Below are 21,765 nucleotides of genomic sequence, written 5' to 3' on the forward strand. Positions count from 1 at the left end.
TGTGGAATTGTGGCTTTTTGGCCATCTAATAAACTCTTCCTAAAGAACTCCCAATTCTCCAGTCTCGGCATGGTTCTTCAAGGCCCGTGGCACAGCATTTCATACAACAACAATGCCAAGGGCCTAGGAAATCCTGGGCCTTGAAGAAGATAATCCTGTAGATAGGGACTGAATAACCTCTTAAGCCTAGAGCACAGGACTCGGGTGAGGCTATGTGGATGCTGAATCTCATTATAAATTGAAAGAGGCCCTGGAAGAGGGCTGCAGTGTAGGGTTTTTTGGTAACAAGCCAGCCCCACCAGGGGTGCAATGATTAAATGCAGAGTTGCCAGTCAATATGAGCCCCGGCTTTACCACCGACCCCATCTTTCAGTGGGGCAGATTCTGCCTCTTACTCTGGCTTTGTATGATGCCTGGCACAACAGGGCTCTGTTCAAAGCTGATTCCTGGCACGACCCTAATGAAGAGGATTAATAACCCAAGGGAAACAGGACCAGCTGCACAACATGGATGCTTGTGCGCCTTCTGCCACTAGTAAGCAGGTAGGCCAGTGAGTTCCTCACGTCCAAGGCAGCTCTCATGGTGAGGTCAGTGCTGGCTCAGCACAGCTTGAGGCATGGGGCAGTGCAGTGCCACTAGCAGTTGGAGGAGAGCATTCTGGTCCCATGGTTTGGTTCTGGCAAGCCAGTCCCATGCGGAACAGTGACACAGCTCTCGTGCCCTGCCTTTTCTCTCCTTGCAGCACCTGGGATGGGACACGCTGCCTCCCTTCAACCAACCTGGGAATGGTGCAGCTGCCAGTTGAGTTCTGGGATACGATGCAAGTGATGCTGGGAGCCTGGACGCACACATGCACTCCCACCCACCCTGAAGGGGATCCCACAAATCACCTGATGTATTGAGGCATCATGAAGTACCGCTGCGGCACAGCTAGGTGCTGATGTTAGAGGAGCGGCATCAGTTTTTAAACAAACCCAAGGCACTGTGGCACCAGGTCCCAGCTGTTCCATACCTGGGGTGGGACTTCCACTGTGGCACACAGCTTCTCTGCAAAGCTGCCCGCTGCCCAGGGAAGGAACGAATGCCCTTGGCGGTGGAAATAAGGCAGCGTAAGTGGCCCTACGTGAGGCATGGTGCAAACGGCTGTACAATGCCCAGCGAAAGGGGCACATGGACGAGGGAAGAGGGACGCTGGGCATGGAGCACACACGCACACACCCTCACACTTACTTTTTGCCTCTTTCCAGTCAGTGCACGTGGTCAGATCCACCTTAGCCGCCATGCCTAGCGGGGGAGCAGCCGCCCAGCTCCGGAAGACTCTTGACACCAACTGGACTGTGCCAGGGGGCAGGCTGCTAGCGCGTGGGTCCCTGCCGCTCCACGTGCCCCTGCTGACACCACCCAGCGCCCTGGGGAGCCTGCCTTTGCCCCAGCCCCCCAGAAGCTGCCCTAAGGCTCCAGACAGTCTCCTGCCTGGCAGGGTCATGAGAAGCCTTGGCATGGTCGCGCAGAAGGGAAGGCACTGGGGCTCCCTGCCCAGCCTTCCTGGTTGGTCACCGAGCAGCCGAGAGAAATTCTTCTCCCTTATTTACTGCCCCTGGTATTTGGCTGGGAAGGGGGGAGGGAAAGGGACAGACTTGCCGCTGCGCTGTTCTCGCCTGCCACTCACCCAGGGCTTTGCACTTACAGACACGCCCATCTCTGTGCAAGGGGTGCTGGGAAATGTAGTCTCTCCCCCATCCAAGCGCTTAGAGGGCTCCCCTCTCTCGCCAGTAAAGGGCTCTCATGCAGCGAAAAAGGGCAGGGAGCTGAGCAGGGCCTGTGGCTGCGGGTGGCAGCTAAGGGGACTGATCCTGGGCCAGCAGCGGCCTACCCCGGCTGTTAGCTGGTTTCACTCCATTATTACTCTGCCGGCCCTGGATTGCATGGTTGAAGCACAGCCAGCTTTGCCCCTGTTGTTCTGGGTGCTGTACCATGCCCAGCTGAGACTTGAGCTCTATCCCACCAGGTTCTGCACCAGTGTGCAATGACAGGCAGTTAGCTTTCCCCTGCCCCCCCGAAAAGCTGGCAGTCCAATAAGACAAAAGGTGAGTGGGGAAATAGAGGCACACAGCAGACCTCGGACTAGAACCCCAGACTTCTGAGCTGCTTTCCTGCACTGTGGACTATTCTGTCCCTCATAAATCACATTCATTGTAGTATCGTAATCCAGCAATAGAAGCAGCCATAGGGTTGGGTGTCATGATACATGGCTTCTGTTGCCAGCTGTGGGAGAGAATTGCAGTCTGATAAGTTATAACAGAGGTGGGCTGGAAATCAGGATTTCTGGGTTTTATCCCCAGCTCTATCAGTGACTAGCTATTTGACTTTTGGCAAGCCTCTTTTCTCCTCTATACTTCAAGTCTTCATAAATAAACTGGCAATAACATCACATATCACCCAAGATCTCATGGTGGATTAATACATCCATGTCAGTAAAGCCCTGAGCACAAACATAAAACAAGAATTCATCCACATTTTCCCCTTGGTCTCTCCTGGGACTGCTAGGCTTAACTTTGAAACCAGGGAGACCGAAAACTTTGGAGCCAGCTTTGCAAACTACTGTTCCCAGAATCCTAGGCAAAACAAGCTATAATTTAACTTCAGTGACTTGCTCTCAACTTGCCTCTAAGCTACTTGTGGGCAGGAAACATCTGCTACTTTTAAAACGCAATCATTTATTTGCCAAGGGAATACACACACTCACAGAGGCTATTTAAACAGCACAGTATGGTAGCTTCCTCACTATAAATAGATCTTTACCTCCAGACTTTGCAGGGTGCCTTGACAACCCTACTAAATTTAGCAGTGCTAGTCACACCAGAAGATATAGATACTGCTTGCTGGGAGATGTGGCCTTTTGCTAGTCTCCAGGGCAGTTGCTTTAGATCCATGCTATCCAACTAGGAGGGCACCCTCTTTTTTGTCTTAAAATCCTTATTTAAGAAGATTCATAGGTCTTAGAGCAAACTTTTAAGGTTCAGTTTTATCACACTATATGGTTGCTTGAGTCTGTATTTGGAGAATTAAAATTACAAAGCACTTCACAGCTACCCATAGTTTTGCAAACTTCTTGGGGATAAGTCAGTGTTATCCTCCGAAATGAGACACAGAGCAACAAAATGACTTGTCCAAGGTCACTGTGATTTTGAAATAAATTTGCTAGCATCTAGATTATGGACACACTATTTTGAAATAAAATCAAAATGGTGGGTGTGTTATTTCAAAATCGGTAGCCTTCCATGCAGGAGGAATAATGCCTATTTTGAAATTGCTGTTTCAAAAGAGGCACTATTAAGATACAGAATAGCACTATTTCAAAATAAGCTATGAGTTCCAACACTATTTGGAAATAGCAATATGAGTCTGGAAATGCTATTTTAATAACTGTTTAAAATAAATAATAAATAGCTATTTAATAATAAATAATAAAATAATATTTTAATTTGAAACATTTTTCCTTCATCTACATGGACCGTTCCTTTTCGATAGGGCATGATATGAAAATTCAGCACCTCATTTGCATAATAGCAGCCACTCACTCGAAGTGCTGTTTTCAAATGCAAAATAGCTGTGTAGATGGGGTTCCTTCCAAAGGAAGCGCCACTTTTGAAAGCACCCTTCTTCCTAATACACCCAGACAGACATTCTGCCTGAAGGTTGGTCCTTGGGCTGTTTTCACTCCCAGGATGAGTCTTTTCACAAGTACAATCACACAGGTACAATCACACAGTCTTTTCACAAGTACAATCTCAGCAAAGTACTTTTTAAGGACCACCCCACCCCACCCATTCTCCAAAAAAAAAAAAAAAGCCAAAATACTAAAGACTAAAATAATAGAAGTTCATAGTAGTAACCCACACACCTATTGGGTGTGGTTCACTATGCTGTACAGGGACACCTAGAGCACTTACAGAGAGAAGGAATGTCTCCTCTACTGACTTAGCTGTAATTTTCTAGTCTTTGGAAAACCCAGGCCAAACCAGTTTTGTTCTTGAAGCAGCTGTGATACCTCACGAGTTGCATACAATCCCTGACACAAAATAATAATCATTCATGAAGTTAATTCGATACAGTATCCAAAACCACTGCAGGTGGTTAAACAGCTGTCACACCATGATGTACAAATGGCATACAGCCTGTACCAGGGGACACTTGTCTAATCCTAGCATGCCCTCCTGCATTTCTAATCACTCATGCAAACAATGATAGTTCCAGGCTAGAATAGTTGCTCTAGACTGTGGAACCCACACCCCACTGTACATGCAAAATACAGACGCACAAGAGTCCAGGCTCGGTGCAAAATCCCAAGAGAACGCAAGTGAAATACACACTTTGATTGGGGAAGGTGCCACAACTCAACAGAAGCTATTCCCCTTCCTCAGGCGTGCAAGTTACTCACACACACACACACACACACACACACACAACTCTCCAACTAAGGGTGTGCAAGGCACGTGTAAAAGACGCAGAAGCATTAAGGTCCACGGAATGCACACATGCCAAAAATTCTGCGCGCGTGGCCACCAGCCACCGACCCGCCCCCAAGAACTCTGCCTCAGCCAGGCAGCAAGCCCTAACCCGCCCAGCCCGCTTAAACTCTTGGAGTCGCCCAATAAGGCCATGACAATGACGCAAAGCTGCTCGGCCCAATCAGAACGCCGCGCCCCTCGCGTCGTCACTTTGCTCCTCAGACCCAATGAAAAAGATGGAAAATTCCAGAAACGTCTCTAACCAATAGGCAAGGCCGTTAGAAGCGAGGGGGATCTCCAGACCAATGGACTTTGAGAATTCCTGACGCAATTGGCGATGCTGGCCAATCAGAGGGGCAGACTGAGGGGCACGGTCGTAGGTTGATAGACAATCAAAGGGAGGGCGAGTAGATGGCTAGGCTCTCCGCGGGATATTGATTGGCAAGCCTTCAGACTAATGAGATGCCGGGCAGGCCGGGCTAGTTGCAGCTTGACGTCTGTTAACACCTATCACTATGCTTATCTCAATGATTCCGCCCCATGGTAGCTACGGAGGCGGATCATAGGCAGGGCCCGGCCCGTGAGCGACACACCTTCCAATCTACCGGGGAATGCGGAGGGCGGGCCCTGCGCGCGGACCTACCAATGGGGCGGCGAGGGCGGCGCAGGAGGCTTCTAGCAGGTTCCAGAAGGCGGCGTGAGAAGGGGTAGGCCGGGCAGGAGGAGGCTTAGCCGGCAGTGTCCCGGAGAGCTGGTCCGCGCGCTGGAGTCATGGAGAAGGTGGGGGGAGCTGGAGCAGCGCGGGGGTGGGAGTCTGGGAGGTGGGGGCTGCAGCGGGCAGGGCGGGGGTAGGCAGCTTCTGCGGGGGTGTCTCTCGGGTGGGGGCGGGAGCAGCCGTGGGTAGCGGAGGGCTCTGGGATAGGGCGACAGGCCTGAAATGGACCAATCAGAGGGGCAGGCTGGGTGGCGTTGTGAAGGACCTAGTGTAGACGGGGCTGGTGAACCCTCCCCCGCCCATGTGTGTACCCGCTGACACGTGTCAGAGCCCACGAGTTTGCCGGCGTGGTTTGAAGATCCCTTCAAGTCTAGTCTTGATTGGCCCTGTAAGAGAGGGACACGGTAGGGGGGGAGCCTGTGAGCCGGGGTGGCGGCACTCGGGAGGCGGCGGCTGCGGCGGGGCAGAGCAGCAGTTGTGAGAGGTGGCCAAGAGTCCTGGAGGTTGGTGGTGGCGGGGTTTCTGGTAAGCCGGAATGTGGGAGGAAATAGAGCGGTTTGGGCACAGCTAACGGAGCAGGGGGGTTCCGGGGAGCCCTAAAGGGGGAGCGTGGAAAGATCTATGCCATTAAAAAGCCGGTAGCGCGGGGAGTCTGAATTGGATGTGAACGAAATGTGTATGATGGAGGAGAAGGGTTTGGAGGTGTGCAGGTGGGATGGAAATACAGGTGCCCCATTTTCAGCCTCACTTCTGCATATGCATACACAGTCCTGTCTTATTGCCCAACCGTATCAGACATATCCAGGTCAGAGTAACTGTTCTTTTTGGGTACCTGTGAAGGTCTCCAAGCAACAGTAAAGCATTTGTGGTGAGAGGTGAACTATTCATTGCATTCCCATGCTGCTGCTTAAACGAGGCCTGTTAACGTGCAGTAAGAGACCCTGGAGTGTCTTCATTGGAGGAGCATGTGGAGCAGGTGTATATCTGGCATAATAAATCTTGTCACCAGACTTGCTCTCTTGTCTGTTCCATTGGAAGACACACGGGTGAAATGTTCTTTCTTGGTTTTTCCACTAACTTCTGGCTGCCTAGCTGGCTTTACTTTTTGGAGAGGAGCAAATCGCTGACCTGAGGGAGCTGCTCTATTTTGGAGTAAGGCGGTTGTGTTTAGCTTCACATCTTGGTTTAAAATTCAAGTTGTGGAAAAAGTGAGATGGGAGCAGTTGTGCTTATTAGAACCTCAGTACGATGTGGGTGAGGGTAAGGTGAGCCTCTTACACAAGCACAGAATTGCCAGTGCCCCACAGCCCTGACCTCCAGGGTCCCAACCACTATTCCCATCCTTGGTTTTTTTTTTTTTGCCTACAGCTTTGCTGATGCCCCTTCATCCTGACTGCAGCCTCCTACTATGCCAGCCCTGTCCCACCCTCCTCATAGCTTTGCCTAATGCCTGTCAATTCCACCTTTTTCCTCACTCCGCTAAAGGAATTTCTCCTGTCCCTGCCCCTGCCGACATAGTTCCGAATTGATTTCAGTGCCAGTCTGCATTTCCCATCTTGGTATTATATACTGGCTTTTTATCTTGCATACAAACATCCACTGGGAACTGAAGGAGACCTATCAGAACTCTTTGCTTATATAGTCTGTTTCTGATGGCAAATCCGGCTCTAAAATGAGAACCAAGTTCTTAATTTGTACCACCAGCTGTCAGTCCCTGACACTAGAAACTTTGTCAGTTTAGTCAAATATCTAAAAATCAGGCAGGTTAAACAGTAAACATGAGGTTAAATAACGCTTGCCATTTATCTCCAGTGGTAGTCAGTCGCACCATGTTGGAGCCCAGAACCACAGCAGAGCCCCCCAATGAGGCCTAGGTTAAAGCAGTTAAATGCTATTGTTTCAACTGGTTAACTGATCTAATATTCCTCTTGAAAGTTAAATTAGAATGTCAAATTGTCTTTTTTAAAATTTGATTATTCCTGCTTCTCCAAATAATAAGGCTGTTAAGCTGTCATCCAATGTGGAGTGAGCATTCTAAAGCTTTTAGAGGTAGTAATTATTTTGCCATCCATGACGTGTAATTTAAAGCTCCATTATTGCTTGGGCCCCATCAGCACTGAAAAGGGAGTCAACATTGGCACATAGTTTATAAAAGCAACCTTAATGCCCCTTGTGGAAGGGAGACTTTGGATGTAACTGGAACATGTTTCCGTTCGTACTGGCAGAGTTTATGGTATAGAGTACTTGGAGACTGTAAGTAACAGGCTGAGAAAAAGGCAGATATATGCAGTCTTCCTAGGGAGCTCATTAGAGTGTTCCTACCTGATGTGCTGTTGAAGTGACTCATCAATGATTGCCTTCCTTTGGCTAAGGCCTCTTACCAGCAGTTGCTGGGTTTTTGTGAAGTGCTGCCTCCCCATTAGTTCACACTTGTAGGGAAGTCATTCCTGTAGACTTTACCTGCGTGGTGACTTCTGGGTCTCTGGAGTATTTGAGCTAGGTGATTATGTCATAGCTAAGTGTCTTGACTCTGGATGGACTGATTGGTCTAAGCTGCATCTTCCTAGAAACAGGTGGCATTTTTTGGCCCCAATTATGAAACTGCTTGAATCGGTCATGTTGTAGTATTCCACTCTTGAGGGGTCTCCAAAGGGGAGAAGTAGCTGCCTGGGTGAGACTTGCCAGAGGGATAGACTTGACGATGTGTGATTTGGGGTATTCACAGACTTCTTTCTGAGAAATTTGGAGTCCTCTGTTACACAACCTCCATAGAACAGCAGTGTCGGTAGCCAAGTACTTATTGAGCAGCCATGCTGTCAGTCTTTCTCTTGTGTTCTCCTTTTTGGGACTGTTTCCCGTCAAGCAGGTATTGAGTCAAAGAGGTGTCTAGTGAAAGGTTATTCTACCTGCATTCAGCGCTTGAGAAGAACCCTAGAGATGACAAAGGTCAATCTTTAAAATTATTTTCCTGCCTGAGGTACTGAGAGTTGGGAAAGATAATTCCAAAGCAAGAGGATTGCTCCAGGACTTATACCGTAGCTGATTATGCCAATCCATTGCTTACTCTTGCTCTTCTTCCAACAGGTGAACGAGTTGAAGGAAAAAGGTAACAAAGCCTTGAGCGCAGGCAACATTGCAGAAGCCATTAAGCACTATTCGGAAGCAATAAAACTAGATTCCAAGAACCATGTGCTCTACAGCAACAGGTCTGCAGCTTACGCCAAGAAAGGGGAGTACCAGAAAGCACTAGAGGATGCCTGTAAAACTGTTGAGCTGAAGCCAGAGTGGGGCAAGGTGAGGGTCCCTTTCGAGGTTCTCTCTGGAGTTTTCGGCTGTTTTGTCTTGCCTGTAGACTGAATGTTAGGGCTGATATTATGAAGGTCAGACTGGTCACAGTAGTGATTTTGGTACTTTAAAATCTTCATCATTGGAGAGTAATATTTTTCATAGATGCCAGTTGGAGTTAACGTGGTTTCCGCCAGGTTCTTCTGAGCTACAGGTGGCATGAAGAACTGTATTGCCACACAATGTAATCATGTTGTTGCAGTTTAAACGGTAAATAAGTGTCATTATCAGTGCTTTGAAAACTTGTAAAGAAGAATCCCTTTGATTTTTGTCAAATCTTCAAAAGAGCTGGAGTTGGGTGACTAAATATCTTAACTCTTGGGAAAATCCCAGCCTGCTACTTATTTCACGTACTTGTATGGTTTTTGTTACTGTAGTGTGGTCTTTAGGGTCATTTTCCCCCCAACCCTACTGTGAGCCAAGGCAGTGCCGTTAACCTTGTTTTACAGATGGGGAATGGAGGCTCAGAGACTGACTTGCCCAGCATTGCATACAGTTTGCTGGAGTGGAATCTTGAACCCAAGTGTCTTGAGTTTGACCCTGTAGAATTCTCTTCAAAGAGAATGGTTTCCAGCTTCTGGCAGTAACGTGTGTGGCTGTTATTCTGTGTATTGGCCACCATGTTGATTGTCACTGGGGATTGAATCCTGGACCCTCAGTCACTGTCATTTGAGCTACAAGGTTAGGCTCTATCTGGGGCTCATGATAGACTCGTGAGTTCTGTGCATAGATGCTAACCTGTAGCACAGTAGTGGCTTACAAAAATTTGCTTGTCAAAACTTCTGTCCTCCAGTGGTGTCTTTTCTTGCACAAGTAATAAGAGATTCTGGTCTCTGCCATACAGGAGACGTAGTCCTAAGTGTTGCAGAGACAAGCTGCTGTGCTCAAATTCCAAGCTGCCCCAGCTTGTCCTGGGGTGTTAGATGGAATGATGCTGAAATTCCACGAATGTGTAGAGACTCTGACCCTCTGTTAGCAGTTGTCTGTATCCCATAACCTCTCACCCTGTTGTATCCTTCTTGCACTTTTCCAGGGCTACTCCCGCAAGGCAGCCGCCCTGGAATTCTTGAATCGTTTTGAGGAAGCCAAGAAGACATATGAGGAGGGTCTGAAACATGAGCCAGGGAACTCTCAACTGAAAGAGGGCCTCCAGAACATGGAAGCTAGGCTGGCGGGTAAGGGAATGAACTGGGGGAGTAGGCATTGCAGTCAGAGATCTCAATTTAATGAGTACTGCCTTCTTCTAAGCCTCTCTGCTTAGGTGCTCGGCAGTAAGAAGTTGCAGAGAGCTGTCTTCTGCAGCTACAGTTAATGCCCAACAGGGGATGTGCTCTGCTCTTGGTGAGCAGAAGGAACATTGAAAAAAAAGTTCCATAGCGTTAGGACTAGGGCTGCATTCTCTCTGCCAGTCAACAGGGCTTCAGCTGCCCTTTTCAGCCCTGAGCTGGCACTGACAGCCCCGTTTCTGATCAAGGGGTACGCATCACTCAGCAGTGATGAGTTGTTGCTACCTGCACGAATAACACAGCTTCCTTGTGGCAGCTGAAAAGTCATGCCCTGTGTCAGAGCCAAATATCCTCTTGGGGTTACCTGGTTACTGAAATGACCAATGTGTGCTTCTGTTCCTGCCTCCCACCTCACAGAGAGGAAGCTCATGAACCCCTTTAACATGCCGAACCTCTACCAGAAGCTGGAGAGTGACCCCCGCACAAGAGCCTTGCTAAGTGACCCCAGCTACAAAGACCTGATTGAGCAGCTCCGGAACAAGCCTTCTGACCTGGGGACGTAAGTCAGACCAGCCCTAACTCTGCAGTGGTGCAATGTTGGTAGGAGTTAAGGTTTATCCTTTTCGAGAGTCTTTTGTCCTGAGCCTCAGACATGGTGTCTCCTTGCTCTGCAAACTGCAGCCATTCTGCTTCCATGCTCCTTGCCCCACAGTCTACACCATGTCATCCTACGGTATGTGTGATTCATGATGCCCAGTCAGCATAACCTGTTGAGCCAAAAGGCAGAGTGTAGACAGCTCACTATCACCATGCTCACTGCCCTTCAGGTGCAGGGGGTGGGCGTGTCCTTGCCTCTGAGGGTCTCTGAATTGGCGTGCTAGAGGAGAGCAGCTGAACAGCTTGGCGATAAGGGTTTGAAATAGGCATTGGGGCAGCAGCAGCATAGCTGGGAGAGAGACAGTGATGAGTGAAGTAAGAGCAGGATGCAGGTGAAGCTCAAACTGTGCAAGTAACAGAAGTCCTGTAAATGGGAATAGAAGGCTGATAGTTAGTTCCCAGGATGATATCCAGGCTATAGCAGGGACAGTCCAGCTCCTAGTTTGAAACTCCAACTCCATCTTCCATTACCCTGGCCAATGGATATGTAGGGCTTGTCTGAATGTTCTTTACTACTCACACCTCCACCTTGCCTCTCAGGAAGCTTCAGGACCCCCGAGTGATGACCACGCTGAGCGTGCTCTTGGGAGTTGACCTTGGCAGTGGGGATGATGAGGATGAAGCTATGTCTCCCCCTCCACCCCCTCCACCCAAAAAGGAGCCTAAGCCAGAGCCCATGGAAGAAGATCTCCCAGAGAACAAGAAGCAGGTACCATCAGCTGAAGCCCTGGTCCTGTTGTGCTGAACGCTCCCTGTCGTGTGCAAGGAGCTGGGTTTTGGTGCCAGGGAGTGCCCTTTAGAAGGGGATGGGTAGGGCTGCAAAACATCTTAATAAAGAAGAACTGGGCAGATACTTCCCTAGCTTTATCCTCCCAGTTGCTGGCAAGGCAGTAGGTCAGCTGATCAGCTCAGGTTGGCCCTGGCACAGGAACCTTGGTACAGAGCCTTCTCTCGAGGCGGACTCACCTTGTTTCTTCTGTGTTGAGGAGGTTAGCCGGCTATCAGTAAGGTGTTCCTGTTGCCTCTGTCAAGGCCATAGACCAAGACTGTAGGCCAGGTTTCAGCTCATGGCTTGGACTCCAGAGTGAGGTTGTAAGGCCTAAAGGAGCTGAAGGGCTTGATACAGTGGCAACTGGAGGTGCTTTTTCCCCTGCCCCCACTTTTAGGCTCTGAAGGAAAAGGAGCTGGGAAATGAGGCCTACAAGAAGAAAGACTTTGATGCAGCACTAAAGCACTATGACAAAGCTAAAGAGCTGGATCCCACCAACATGACGTACATCAGTAACCAAGCAGGTGAGTGGTAATTCCAGTCTGATCTGGAAGGTGCTGCTTCCAAAGTCTAGCTCTAAAAGAGATCCCTCTGCACTGAGATTTAGGTACCTCTGGGGTGAAATGAGACAGCTGTGGGTCAATGCCCAAAGTACTAGTTTAAGGCAGGTGGTAAGGGAGCAGTTTATAAACATTGACGCCACAGTGAGGCAGATTGAAATCATCTGAGCTGGAACGCACCTGAGTCCCCAGAGTTACTGAAAGGGCTGTAGCGCGTGTGTTTGTTCGCAGGCGCAGGGTCTCTTACCACAGCCGTGTTCCTTCACCCCATGTTGAGGTCGATGGAGTGGGTGGTTTGCTTTCATGCGTGGTTTCTTGGATCCACATGCTGATCTGGCCCAACCTGCCCTGATTGTGTGCTCAGCTCTGTGGGACCACTGGTCAGCTGGGAGACTGAGGGTAAATCATTCCAAGGAAAGCTGAGGGGTTGTGAAATCTAACAAGTGGAGGGTGGTTTGTTTCTGGGCAGGAGGCTGAGAACAGGAGTACGTAATACCTGTTCAGTGGAGCTCACCCAGCTAACAAGCTTTGCCTTCGCAAAGAGAAATTTTGAGATTCTGTGCCATAGTTGTAATGGGCCCTGAGGGATGTGTACTGTGCACAGGAGCAGAGCGAGTATCTGTGCTCCAGATGTATTGGGTCATCCCTTGGACAGCAAGGTTAAGGTTGCTTGGCCATATCTTCATTTTGTATTCCCTTGTTTTCACAAATGAGTTTTGCTGAACAAGGTGTCCCAGGAGGGCACAAGGTACCACCAGGTGACTGGATCAGGCTCTGTGGCTACTGTGTGTCCTGTGAGCCATCCAGCTGCATGTGAAAACTGACAGGCTAAAAATCCTCTTGGCTACTTTGTCCTCACATCCAGTGTTACCCATTTAGAAAGGTGTATGCCTACTGCTCAGGAATACCATTGTCAGGGGTGCTAGCGTGTCAGGGATCTGATGTACCAGCTGGAGTAAATGTCAAATGATTGAGGACTTTGGGCAGGGTCAGAGCATACTGATGCTTATGTCTGTGCAAAAAGATAGGTAAAAACTGCCAGCCTTAAGAAATGCTGGTTTTTTGGGCGGAGTGGGGGGGCGGGTTTGGAGGGGAGAGGTTGGCTCTCAGGAGCTCTATGCTCAAATGAGCTGTCTTATACTTGGATAACTAATTGTATTCTGTGCTTCCATGAACAAGGAGTCGTGAAATAAGCCCAATACTTTATTTCCCCCAGACAGCAAGGAGGCAGACTCAGGTGTCTGTGGCAGTTTCATGTTCAGTTTGACTTGCAAGCATGTAGCAGTGTTACGTCAGAGCAGCATTTTGTAGGGGTGTAGGACATGTCTGGTTTTGTGCAAGGCACAGGAACTGCTGTTGCTTAGAACACAAGAACTGCACCAACCAGGGTGTGGTGCATGCAGATTGGTGCTCTTAGTTCCCTGTGAGACTCAAGCTGCTCGGTGCCTAGTAGTGGTGGTGGTGGCTACCGCACCTCACGTAAAACTAGCTACTGAGACTGCCTGTGTTCTGCTATGAGCTGTAGGGAGGCAGAAGAACATGTCATAGAATGCTAGGACCGGAAGGGACCTCGAGAGGCCATCGAGTCCAGCCCCCTGCCCTAATGGCAAGACCAAGTACTGTCTAAACCATCCCTGACAGACATGTATCAAACCTGTTCTTAAATATCTCTAGCGATGGAGATTCCACAACCTCCCTTTGCAATTTATTCCACTGTTTGTCTACCCTGACAGTTAGGAACTTTTTCCTAATATCCAACCTAAACCTCCCTTGCTGCAGTTTAAGTCCATTGCCTCTTGTTCTATCCTCAGAGGCCAAGAAAAACAAGTTTTCTCCCTGGAGAAATGGTCTGAGGTAAACGGGATGAAGTTTAATAAGGACAAATGCAAAGTGCTCCGCTTGAGAAGGAGCCATGAGTTTCTCACACACAGAATGGGGAGGGACTGTCTAGGAATGACTACAGCAGAAAGGGATCTTGGGGTTATAGTGGGCCACAAGCTAAATATGAGTCAACGGTGTGATGCTGTTGCAAAAAAAGCAAACATGATTTTGGGACGCATTAGCGGGAGTGTTGTGAACAAGACACGAGAAGTCATTCTTCCGCTCTACTCTGCGCTGGTTAGGCCTCAGCTGGAGTATTGTGTCCAGTTCTGGGCACCGCAGTTCAAGAAGGATGTAGAGAAATTAGAGAGGGTCCAGAAAAGAGTGAGAAGAATGATTAAAGGTCTAGAGAATGCGACCTATGAAGAAAGGCTGAAAGAATCGGGCTTGTTTAGTTTGGAAAAGAGAAGATTGAGGGGAGACATGATAGTAGTTTTCAAGTATCTAAAAGGGTGTCATCCATGTGCCTCAGTTTCCTTATCAGTGTGGCTAGGAGTACATATTCCAAGGGTGGTGGCACAGGCTGCTTTGGCTCACATAAAATGGTCTGCCCCATTCCCGCCTCACCCTACAAACTGCTGCTTTGACATGACGCTGCTGCACATGAAGAGTGGCACCAAGCATGAAGTGGATATGTGCAGGTGCCCACTTCCACCTTCTGGTGGAAAAACATCACGGTAGTTCAGGGAAACTCAGCGAGTGGCTTTATACAGAGGTGTACAGAAGTGGCCATTAGCCGCTGCTTTCTGCGCATATCTGTTGAAAATGGCTACTTTCTCCTGGACACTGGTGTTAATCTAAAATACTCCAGGTTCTCTACCATGAACCACACTACATTTCAAAGCAACATGAGCAGCATGTGGATTTTAAGCACACAGAAGTATCCACCTTTAAACAGAGTGCCAGCCCTTAACTTCATTGGCATTGGGCTCTGCTAGAACAGAGCAGATGGTGTGCTCGGAGGTTGTGGTAAGAAGTGGTCTCATGTATTTTCCCCTTGCAGCGGTGTACTTTGAGAAAGGTGACTACAACAAGTGCCGGGAGCTGTGTGAGCAGGCCATTGAGGTGGGACGTGAGAACAGGGAGGACTACCGGCAGATTGCCAAGTGAGTGCATCCAGCTTGAGACTGGGGCTTACAAAAGCAAGCTTCTTTGCCACCTGTCATTCTCCTTGCGTTCCTGTAGTACCATCATCAGCGGTGTGTCCAAGTGGTGTCTAGTCATAGACTCATAGAATACTAGAACTGGAAGGGACCCCAAGAGGACATCAAATCCAGTTTCCTCCCCTCACAGCAGGACCAATCCCTATCTGTATCGTCCCTGTTAGGTATTGATCTGAGCTGTTCTTAAATATCTCCAATAATTGGCATTCTACAGCCACCCTAAGCGATTTATTTCAGTAGTTAACCACCCTGACCATAAGGAAATATTTCCTAATCTCCAATCTAAACTTTCCTTGCTGCAATTTAAGATCATTGCATGAATAAAATTTGTCACCTCCAGGTTGCTAGTTCGTATCCAGCCAAGGTCAAAACTATTGGCATTAGCCAGTGGTTTCAAATGAGTCTTGAAAGTTGACACTACCATATTTGATCACTGTGCCCCACCCTCCCTCCAATGTGCCAGAGACACAGAACTCTTCTCTACAGGTGCCATCCAGGTTATGGAGAAACCCATAGATAAGGAGGATTGTGCAGGGAGATGCTGTATTTCTGTTCCCTATTGCCCTTACCTGTATGCTGGCTTCTTTCTCCACTTCTAGAGCTTATGCAAGGATTGGCAATTCCTACTTCAAGGAGGAGAGGTATAAAGAAGCCATCCAGTTCTATAACAAGTCTCTGACTGAGCACCGGACTCCAGATGTGCTGAAGAAGTGTCAGCAAGTGAGTGTGGGGTCATATCCCCCAGTGAATGAGTGGCCCGCGGTAGGGGGTGCACCTGCTTATACAGCATTCCCTAGCTAGTAGAACAGACACATCATCCTGCCATTCAGATGCCGCTACTCTAAAATTCAAGCCTCATAGCGTGTTCGTAGTTAGAGGGCTTCTAGGGCTCCATGGGTTACTGGAAATGTGATTTTTAAATTTGTGTGTCCCCGTTATCGTGGCTATGAGCCTCAACACCTTTGTTAATGCTTTGAGTCCTCATCTTGCAGGCAATACGTGCCACCCACTAAAATAGGAACCGTGCAGTATATCCCTCTGAGCTATTATTTCAAGCTGTCTGAAGACTTGGGTAGACATTGGCAATGGTTAAACATAGGTCATGAAGTTTTCACTGCACGAAGAAAGGCTGCAAGTATAATCATTTTGAACAAAGGGGGAGGTTTTGATGCATTGAGGTAGCGCACTGCAAGACTGGGCCTTAACTAGCGCGTCAACTGCTGTGAGATTGTGGGTATGTGTGAGAGCAGCCAGTCCTAGTGAAAACAAACGAATGTAGTGACTCCACCTGATCTTTGTCTGGCACTGACTCACAGTATGGCCGCTCTGTTTTAGCGCTCCATGGGGAGCCTGCTGGGCTGGGTGGCTTTGTTTTTTGCGGTGGCGAACCCACTGGAGTTCCCTGTACCATTTGCCAGGGTACAGCATTCTCAGGCCCCATCTTCTCCCTGCATCTTGGCCATTTGATGCCTACTGCAGCGTGGCTGCAAGAAGCAGGGAGCAAGCAGTCTGTAGTGAGAGGAATGTTTTTGCCAGGGAGGCGGGGTGGGAGATACTTCTGAGAGGGGCAGACTCTGTTACATCATACCATGTTTGTATTTCCTCCCTAGGCTGAGAAGATCTTGAAAGAGCAGGAGAGACTGGCATACATCAACCCCGATCTGGCTCTGGAGGAGAAAAACAAAGGCAACGAGTGTTTCCAGAAAGGTGAGAGCTCGCAAAGCTTGATTGGGGGTCAGCGAATAGCCCTGCATTGTAGCCAGTCTCTTCAGTGGCCATGAAGGAGCGGTTGCCTGTGCCTCGTGTTCTTTTCCTTGCTGTTGGGGTGAGACTGAATCTAGCCCTTTCTGTAGCATCAGGCAGGGATGCTGTCAGCCCAGACTCACAGCTGGATTTGAGTATGCGGAAGCAGGTAGCCTGATCTCTAGATACAGCTGAAGCCATTAGGAACTGCAGGTTCCTGGGTTGTCTGGCAAAGGAGGAAAAAGTTAAGCCATGCTCTGGTGACTGGGTTAATGTGGTGTTTGAGTTAGTGTGGGGGTTCCTGGGTCCCTGTGGCTTACCACTTCCCTCTTCTCCTCTTAGGAGACTATCCCCAAGCAATGAAACACTACACGGAAGCCATCAAACGCAACCCCAATGATGCCAAACTCTACAGCAACAGAGCTGCTTGTTACACCAAACTCCTGGAATTCCAGCTAGCGTTAAAGGTTAGCACCAGAGCCGCTTGTCTACAAGCCCATCCTCCACCTGCATTAGTAATGCTCTGGGCCAGCAGTGAGCTGAGGGGTTGTTTGTTTCTGGGGAGGAGGCTGAGAACAGGAATAAGTAACACCTGTTCAGCAGAGCTCACCCAACTAACAAGAAGCAGTCCTGGGGCACCTTATAGCCTGACAGATATTTGGAGCATAAGCTTTCGTGGGCAAAGACCCGCTTCATCGGATGCATGAGTCAGGCCTTTGCCCACAAACGCTTATGCTCCAAAATATCTGTTAGTCTGTTCGGTGCCACAGGACGACCTGTTGCATTTGAAGATACAGACTAACACAGCTACCCCTCTGATACCAACTAACAAGCTTTGCCTGCACAGTGAGAGGTTTAGATTCTCTGCCATAGTTGTACTGGGCCCTGAGGGATGTGTCATCCTTGCAAGAAATCTGGGTGGCATCTTGCCCTCCTCAGAGATGATGATGATGATTTCTTTGTATTACTGTAGATGCCCCAGTTGTAGGCTGGCACTCTGATGTTCTAAGTGCTGTGCAAAGACAGAATAGTCCCTGCCCCCAGGAGCTGACAATGCATGCCTAGAACTGTCTTCAGTTGTGCAATCGCTTGTTGATGTGCCCTAACCCAGGGGTGGGCCAACCCCACCACAGCCCTGAGCAGTGCTTTCCAAAGCATCTAATCCTTCAAAAGCTGCATGCTCACAGGCCTTTCCTTGACTAGCCTGGCAGGCTGTGAAAATGGCATCGTTTCCTGCTCAGAGCAGTTAAATAGGTGCTCATACTTATTTAACTGCCCTGAGCAGGAAATGGAGTCTCTGTTCCTCCTTCCCCAGTGCAGGTGGGTGAGGAGATTAGACCAGAGTACCCAGTGGAGCTACAGCCCAGGAACTGGGACCCATAATAAATTAATCCAGCCCTATGATGCCGAGCTTTTCCCTCCTGTTTTGGTGGTGGAGGTGCTTGAGCTTTGGAGGACTCACGGAGTTGGGTGCGAAGCAGACCAGATGTCTTGTTAGTGAAATGACAAGGCTGGAGAGAACTTACTGTGATGTCTTTCCCTCTCCATCTCTCTTTTTCCTCTCTCCCCCACCCCCTTTTAGGACTGTGAAGAATGTATCCGGCTAGAACCTACCTTTAGTAAGTAAACTGTGTTTGACTGGGGGTTGAGTTTCACAGTTCACCTTGGCCGGCCGAGCTTCTCATGGGGCACTGTGAAATAGTGGTACTGGGGCTGGGGAGAGCCTGCACTGATACGCTATAAAGGCCTGTGGAATAATGCAGGCTGGACATACCTTAAGTTCACCCTGTTGGACCAGCATTTCTGTTTCCTAAATGGTGTTTCACATACGCTGCTGACCTGGCTGCTAAAGGGGACCTGCGCTGGGGAGCACAGGAGGGGAACGAGTGTTAAGCAAGCATAAATCTCAAGCAGCTGATTCTGGGGCCTTGGGCTTGTGTTGTGTTTACAGTCAAGGGTTACACTCGGAAAGCTGCCGCGCTGGAAGCCATGAAAGACTATACTAAAGCCATGGATGTCTACCAGAAAGCTCTCGACCTGGATTCCAGCTGCAAGGTGAGCACCTGGTGCCTAGTAGCACTGTACTGCCAGCAGCTAGCGGGTGTTGGAGGGCTGAAGAAGTAACTTGATCCTGGCTGATGAGTAACTCCAGGGAGAAACAACTCATGAGAGCAGAGGGCTTTTTAAGGTAGAAAACACAGGATGAAGTTGTGACTGGAAATAAAGTTAAAGTGGCTCTTCAACAAGGAGCATGATTAACTGCTGATGGATTCTCTGTTGCTAAAGCAGGCCTGGGCGTGCCACTCTAACAGAGCTGTGCTAGTTTAAATGTCAGACTGCTTCAGGAGAGAGGGCTGAATTCTAGGCTTAATTATGGTCTGTGGGCTGTGATACAAGTGCCCAGCAGGATCCTTGTTGGAGTTAATGAGACTTGTACAAAGATCAGGAGATAGGACCATTATAGTAACAGCTACCTTTGTAGCTCACTCATTGCCCCTGTGACTCATTGCTAACTGGGGAAATAGGCTTTTATGTAGGCTCTGCACTTTTTTCCTCCATTTCTCCTTTTGGATTGTGAGCCTCCTCCATACTTCCTTTCCACACCTCACCATTCTAAACAGAGTATCACTTGCCTTCCATTCACTACAGCTAGGTAGCTGTGATATGAGCTGGGCTCTCAAGTTGACATTTCATTCAGGTTACGAGGGGGTAGCAGAACTGGTCCCTCTCGGTCACTTTCAGGCTCTCCTTAGACTCAGGCAGAAGAGATTTTGGGAGACAGTTTGCAGACATGAGAGCCAGAAACTTCTCTTTAAGCAGAAGTTGAGAACCTGCAGTCACACAAGCCATGTAAGCAGGACCCCATTTTCAATCATTGGGCCCTGTGGCTGGCTGAAAGTACTAAGCAGAAGATGAGGCTAGGTGATGACAGTGGTCCCAGACGTTACAACTGTTTGTGGGTGTGGGAGCAGGCTTGTTTGTGCTGAACTGAACTGAACTGACTAGACAGACAGCCCCTTCCCTGGGTAGGCTGTACTGAAATGTATTGCAAAGGTTCCCTGGCAGGGATTGGTGCGTACTATGTTCCCTGGAAGCCCCGGTTGCAAGGATTAATGACTGAGAAGGTCTCTAGGGCCTGTGTCCTGTCACCAAACCAATCACTGCCGTTACCCATCACCGAAATTTCCCTGTAAATTTGTTTGGTCATGCAGCTGCCTATTTACCACCACCCATGCACTCAGTGACCCTGCCCAGGGACCCCATCAGCGAGGGGAGAGACATCTCCTCCCAGGCCCCAACCTCCAGACTGCCCTGGCCAGGGGAAGGACATTGAACCTGGCACCTCCCTCTGGCCCTAGAGCCCCTGCTGTGGCCCTGGCCAGAGCCCTCACACTCTTCCACCCTAACCTTCTGCCCAGGTCCCCTCCCACACTGAGTACCCCTTGGCCCCACTTCCACCACATGAATTGTGTGCGCCCCGGTGTTAAGGTGATGTGTGTCATGTCACTTTCATAGTGCTGCGCATGACAAAATTCACTGCTGAGGGGTGGGAAAAAATCGGTGGGAAGGCTGCCCCTCACACGCCCGTGAACAGCGGCTGGCTCTGACAGAGCCTCTCATGCTGCCCCTGCTGTTCTTCATTTCAGGAAGCGGCCGATGGCTACCAGCGCTGCCTCATGGCCCAGTACAATCGCAACGACAACCCAGAGGAGGTCAAGAAGCGTGCTATGGCTGATCCCGAGGTGCAGCAGATCATGAGTGACCCAGCAATGCGGCTGATTCTGGAGCAGATGCAGAAGGACCCACAGGCACTGAGCGAGTGAGTGAAGCTGTCTGACTAGAGCTTGGGTCTGCTGTAGGCGTCACTGAGTTGTACAATAGAGATGTCTCCATCGATCACAGGGAGGTCTGCTGAGGAGCCCCAAGGGGTATGTCATAAGGAACCTATAGCACTGTCAGGTCCAAAGCCATTATCCCATGCGGGTCGTGTAGCAGGGGACCTTGTCCACATCAGAGAGCCCATAGCATTTTCCCCAGGAGTTAATGTCTACCCCACTGTTCCACCTTGGCTGAATAGCCCCATTCAGGGAAGTCTGGATTCCTTGCAGTTCATCCATTTCAATCATGCAAAGATGTTCCTCCAGCCCCTTGAGGAGAGTTGTGTGACACCAGCCACCTCCCAGGCTTGCATCCTACCCCAGAGGTGGCAGTGTCACAAGCAGAGAATCCCTTCCTAAAAAGCCACTGGGCCCCAGCCTGGAGGCTGCTGCATCTTGCAGGTGATGAAAGTGTCAACCTCATGTACTTTGGAGTGATAGTACTTCTTCCTCCCTGCAGACACTTGAAGAACCCAGTAATAGCCCAGAAGATCCAGAAGCTGATGGATGTTGGTTTGATTGCAATTCGGTGATGACTTCGCCGCCCTGCCCTGCCCCTTTGCCTGTTGATAGGGAAGCTGGGACATTGGACACTGGCAGTACAACGCTATCCCAAGAGGAGATAAAGACTTGTACAGTATTGTGCCCTCCACCGGACCTGCTGCCCACACCACCCTTGCCAGTGCAGGGCCACCTAGTCACGTTCTCTCCAGTTCCTGTGTTTCCAAGCAGCTTGTTTCGTTGTTGAGCCGCCCCTCCCTTCTGTGCTTCTTTCTCTGTGTTGCCAGAGGCCTGGGAGGCGGTGACTCCTAACTGTTCGTTGTCTGGTTCTTCTGGCTGTGAGACTGCATTGCCGTGCCGCACTCCTAATAAAAGAGCAAAGCAGTCAGCAGTGCTTCTGTGTCCCTCACGCCTCCCCAGCAGACAGCCAAGGGAAGGTCTTTAAATACCCCAGAGCGTCCATGTATCCTTTGGAAAAGTCTGGGTTCTCTTCCCAGCCAGAGTGCTCTGCCGTTGATCATCCCAGAGGGGGCACTAGAAGGCATCTGGCTTCATCTAGTCAGTGGCTGCATCTGTCTCATGCTGGTTAAGTGAAACAAGAAATGTTTCCCGGGCGAGCCACAGCGTGCAGCCCGACAGGCAGGAGCTGGATCCCCTGCTGGCGTCGCGAGCTGAGAGGGTTATGCCAGCACCAGCCCAATGCCTGGCCGGCAGCCTTTAAGGTTATGCAGAGGTGATAGAGACTCTGGTCTGTACTGTTGCAAGAGCAGGGTGCTTGGGTTCCTCCTTGGAGTCCCAGTCTGGAGGGGAGAAGAC

At 49.5% G+C, this 21,765-nt stretch overlaps 2 protein-coding genes across 3 annotated transcripts in view; one reads left to right on the forward strand and one right to left on the reverse strand.

Moving 5' to 3' along the window:
- MACROD1 (mono-ADP ribosylhydrolase 1) overlaps positions 1-1,650 on the reverse strand; it is a 215,355-nt gene extending 213,705 nt beyond the window's left edge. The window contains exon 1 of one of the 2 annotated variants that reach the window (XM_075005194.1): positions 1,231-1,650. In XM_075005194.1, coding sequence (XP_074861295.1) covers positions 1,231-1,501 — 271 coding nt within the window. In that variant the 5' untranslated portion in view covers positions 1,502-1,650. The remainder of the gene's footprint in view (positions 1-1,230) is intronic. The other variant, XM_075005195.1, reaches the window with a different exon arrangement.
- Positions 1,651-5,157: 3,507 nt separating this feature from the next.
- Positions 5,158-21,338, forward strand: STIP1 (stress induced phosphoprotein 1). Its single transcript, XM_075004859.1, has 14 exons — positions 5,158-5,291; positions 8,311-8,520; positions 9,605-9,746; positions 10,215-10,356; positions 10,995-11,163; positions 11,621-11,747; positions 14,668-14,770; positions 15,427-15,547; positions 16,438-16,534; positions 16,913-17,037; positions 18,153-18,189; positions 18,522-18,625; positions 20,218-20,390; positions 20,909-21,338. Exons 1-14 carry the CDS (start codon positions 5,283-5,285, stop codon positions 20,979-20,981), a joined length of 1,632 nt encoding a protein of 543 aa, XP_074860960.1. The 5' UTR covers positions 5,158-5,282; the 3' UTR covers positions 20,982-21,338.
- Positions 21,339-21,765: the final 427 nt, after the last annotated feature.

This window comes from Carettochelys insculpta, chromosome 11, assembly GCF_033958435.1.
Source record: "Carettochelys insculpta isolate YL-2023 chromosome 11, ASM3395843v1, whole genome shotgun sequence".
NCBI classification, from domain to species: domain Eukaryota; kingdom Metazoa; phylum Chordata; order Testudines; family Carettochelyidae; genus Carettochelys; species Carettochelys insculpta.